The 3,347-nt window shown below is 63.7% G+C and overlaps 2 protein-coding genes across 2 annotated transcripts in view; both read left to right on the top strand.

Annotated features, from left to right (window-relative positions):
- The first annotated feature begins 332 nt into the window (after window positions 1-332).
- On the top strand, window positions 333-851 carry LOC114922371 (stress-associated endoplasmic reticulum protein 2-like). The gene is made up of 3 exons (XM_029283576.1): window positions 333-416; window positions 520-592; window positions 811-851. The coding sequence occupies exons 1-3, from the start codon at window positions 333-335 to the stop codon at window positions 849-851; spliced, it is 198 nt and encodes a 65-aa protein (XP_029139409.1).
- Window positions 852-1,516: 665 nt separating this feature from the next.
- Window positions 1,517-3,347, top strand: part of SRRT (serrate, RNA effector molecule) — a 20,268-nt gene continuing 18,437 nt past the window's right edge. The window contains exon 1 of the mRNA XM_029283575.1: window positions 1,517-1,578. Coding sequence (XP_029139408.1) covers window positions 1,517-1,578 — 62 coding nt within the window. The remainder of the gene's footprint in view (window positions 1,579-3,347) is intronic.

The following is a 3,347-nucleotide window of genomic DNA, read 5'->3' as shown; positions in this document are numbered from 1 at the left end:
CGGGGGGGTCTTTGGGGAGGGGGCTGCAGCTTGGCCACCGGCCTCTGTCCTGCTTGCAGCCGCTTCTTCCCGGGCCTCGCTGCAGGGAAGCGTGCCGGGGCTCCGGGGGCCTCGGACGGGCTTCCCGCCGGCGGGGCTGCTCCCCTGCAACCGGCGCCCGGCCGGGATCGCCCCGCGGCGCCTGTCCGGAGCTGGACCAGGCTGGGGAGGGGAGGCGAGGTGGGGGGGCGGGCGGCGCGCGCTGCGCCTGCGCGGAGGGGGGGTGGTGGAGGCGGCGCGGAACTCGGCCGGAGGCGCCACGACAGCCCCGCGGCCCCCGCTCGCCCCTCGCCATGCCCGGCGTGCAGCGCATGAAGGTGGCCAACGAGCGGCACAGCAAGAGCATCACGCAGCGCGGCGGCCCCCACCGAGCGCCGGTACGGGGGCGGGGGCCGGGTGGGTGGGATGGCGGGGGGAGGCGGGGCAGGGGCGAACCGGGCGGCCTCCCCCCCCTCTCACGCGCCGCTCTCCCCCCCCTAGAGCCCCCCGGAGGAGAGGGCGCCGGTGGGGCCGTGGCTGCTGGCCCTCTTCGTCTTCGTGGTCTGCGGCTCAGGTAGGCGCTCCCCCCCCCCAGGGCCGCTGGGGTGGCCGGGCCGGGCTCACCTGCAGGGCGGGGGCAGCCAGGGGGCGTCCCGGGCGCTCTGTACGCGGCCAGGAGCCCGGGCGCCCGTCTGCCGAGCAGCGCCCTGGGGAGGAGAGGGGGGCTTGGAAGAGGGGGGGTCCTCCCTACCCGCCCGTGACTCTCCCCTCCCTCCGGCTCTCCCCTGCCAGCCATCTTCCAGATGATCCAGAGCATCCGCCTGGGAGGCTAGCGGCCGATGGAGCGGGGGTCCCGGCACCGGCAGCCCTCAGGGACTCGGGGGGGGGGGGAGAGGCGTTTGCTCGGCCCCCTCGGACACGTTTACAGCCACGAGCGTCTTCCTTTGCTTGCTGCCCCGCACCGGCTCCCTGCCGTCCCCCGCTTCCCGGAGCCTCGGCGGGGTCCCGGGGCCAGGAACCGAAGGAGAGAGGACGGCCCCTGCCCCCCAGCGTGGGATGGGGGAGCCTGCCGGGCACCGGGCTGGGGGGGGGCCTTCCTGAGGAATTGAAGCGGTTTCCTACCAGGAGAAGCCAGGGGACCGGGGGTCTTTGGTGAGCCGGCAGCCAGCGGGGCCGCGGCGTCTGCGTCGGCCGCCGGGACGCCTGGAAGCTTCTTGCTCTCTCTGTGTGTTAAGCCCACCACTCCTTTTTCCCCGGCCGTCTCGCGTGGAGCTGCTGAATAAAAAGTATTACCATCCTGGGCAATTTGCCACAAGCCGAACTAATGTGCAGTTTTGTAAGAAAGCGACATTTTCCTGCCAGTTGCAAGCCTCCCCCCCTCCCCACAAAAGCCCAGCAACTAAGTTTCCTGCCCTCCCAAAGGGGTCCCTCCAACAGAGTCCAGAATCCCTCCGTGGTTTCTGCATCTGACCAAACAGGGTTTATTTATGTCACCAACATGGGTACCCTTCGCAGGTCCTCCCCAACAGCTGGACTGCAGCTGGGTCACTCCCCTCTGGGGTGAGGCAGCTGCCCCCCATTTGTCTCTCAGCTGGGGGTGGGGTGGAACTCCCAGAAGGCTGCTGCCCCGACTAACAACTCCTGCTGTCCAGAGAAGCAGCCTTGAAAGAGAGTTTTAGAGCAGTGTTTCTCAACCTTGACAATTTTAAGGCATGTGGACCTCAACTCCCAGAATTCCACAGCCAGCATTGCTGGCTGTGGAATTCTGGGAGTTGAGGTCCACATGCCTTAAAATTGTCAAGGTTGAGAAACACTGTGACTTAGAGGGACCCTGCTGAGCCAGCCAAGCTGCCAGCCATTTTCCGGTCCAGGAACTCACAAGCCCATCAGCCTCAAAACAACCACTGGAAACTGCTGAAACTGCTCTGGCTGTAAGGAATAGGGAATTATTCTGGAGAGAGAGACGGAAGTTCCTTGAGGATGGGCTCCAGCATCAGAAGCTTGGAAGACTAAACCTCTGATCCCGGTGACTGACTCGGATTGGATCCTGCTACAGTGGGGAATTCTGGGAGTTGGAAGTCCACGAGTCATAAAAGGGCCGAGTTTGAGGACCCCTGTGCCACGTTATCCTGGGACATTTGCAGGATAAGGGTGTGTTGGCAGGCCAGGGGCGAGCTTGTCCTTTCTGTGGCCTCCGAGTTCGAATCCTTGGAGAGCCAAGAAGGGTGAGCATCCCCGAGTGTGCAGGTCCCATCCAAAGTCTCTCGACTGACTTTGGGACGAGGTGGGCAAAGCGTCTCGGTGGGAGTTTTATCTCTGGGGACTGCCCGTGGCTCGCCATTTTAGCCTCCTGGCACTTTTTTTCAAGCTTCCCAGCTTTAAGGCCTGGGTTTTCCTGGTGGTGCCCCATCCAGGTAACAAGCCAGATCTGCGCCTGCTTAGCCTTTTGCAGATGAATCAAGGTTAATCGCGTGCTACAAAGACGGTGACCTAAAGACGCAATAAAGCAGTGTTTCTCAACCTTGACCATTTTAAGGCATGTGGACTTCAACTCCCAGAATTCCACAGCCAGCTATAGCTGGCTGTGGAATTCTGGGAGTTGAAGTCCACATGCCTTAAAATTGTCAAGGTTGAGAAACACTGCAATAAAGGAAGCAGACTTTCCTACTTCCCAAGGTTGCAACGGGGAGGAGAGCAGGGAGGGAAGTTTGCAAAGCGCAAAAAATCCCAAAATTGAAAATAGCCCAGGAAGTCCCGCCTCCCTCCACGTGGACAGGAAGCGGCGACCCCGGGCTGACGGGACCCGCCAATGACACCTCGGGGGGTCGGGGAGATGACTCTAATTTTCCTAGCTCTCCGCTCGTCGTTTTGGCGGGCTAGTCCACTCTCAATTGCCGCTCTAGCCTTTTCTCGCCTCTATGGCGAAACGCCCTTGGCCCGAACGTTCCCCGGAAGTAGAGCTCCGGGGCCTAGAGCGTCCTTCATAGCCATTCGCGCTCCTCCCGGCTTCATCCCTCCTCCAATTTGGCCCACGTGGCTGCGGATGATGGGAACTGCGCTCCCAAGCGTCCCGCGGGATAAGAACCGAGAGGCGTTTGAAAATGCCCCTCGCGGATAAGAACTAACGCTCGGCCCCGCCTCCCTCTGGCGGGACTTCCGGCGCGTTGGAAGGCGGGGCAGGAAGTGCTGGAGGCGGGGCCGGAAGTGCGTCCTCCAGACGCAGCGGGCTTCCGGCGAGGTGACCGCGCCGCCGAGGCCGCGTTTTGGAGCCCGCCGCGCCGCCCCTGCTCGCCGGTGAGGAGCGCGCCCGCCTCGCCCCGCCCCCCTCC

This window comes from Protobothrops mucrosquamatus, unplaced genomic scaffold (assembly GCF_001527695.2).
Source record: "Protobothrops mucrosquamatus isolate PMUCROS unplaced genomic scaffold, P.Mucros_1.0 scaffold141, whole genome shotgun sequence".
NCBI classification, from domain to species: domain Eukaryota; kingdom Metazoa; phylum Chordata; class Lepidosauria; order Squamata; family Viperidae; genus Protobothrops; species Protobothrops mucrosquamatus.
The sequence above is the reverse complement of the archived record's forward strand: the minus strand, read 5'-3'. Positions and strand labels throughout refer to the sequence as shown.

What these genes read in the sequence shown, in the direction of transcription:
- LOC114922371 (XM_029283576.1), top strand. Translation starts at nt 333, where the DNA reads ATGCCCGGCGTGCAGCGCATGAAGGTGGCCAACGAGCGGCACAGCAAG. An exon ending in GCGGCCCCCACCGAGCGCCG is followed by an intron (nt 417 to 519) that starts GTACGGGGGCGG and finishes TCCCCCCCCTAG; the next exon opens with AGCCCCCCGGAGGAGAGGGC. An exon ending in CTTCGTGGTCTGCGGCTCAG is followed by an intron (nt 593 to 810) that starts GTAGGCGCTCCC and finishes CTCCCCTGCCAG; the next exon opens with CCATCTTCCAGATGATCCAG.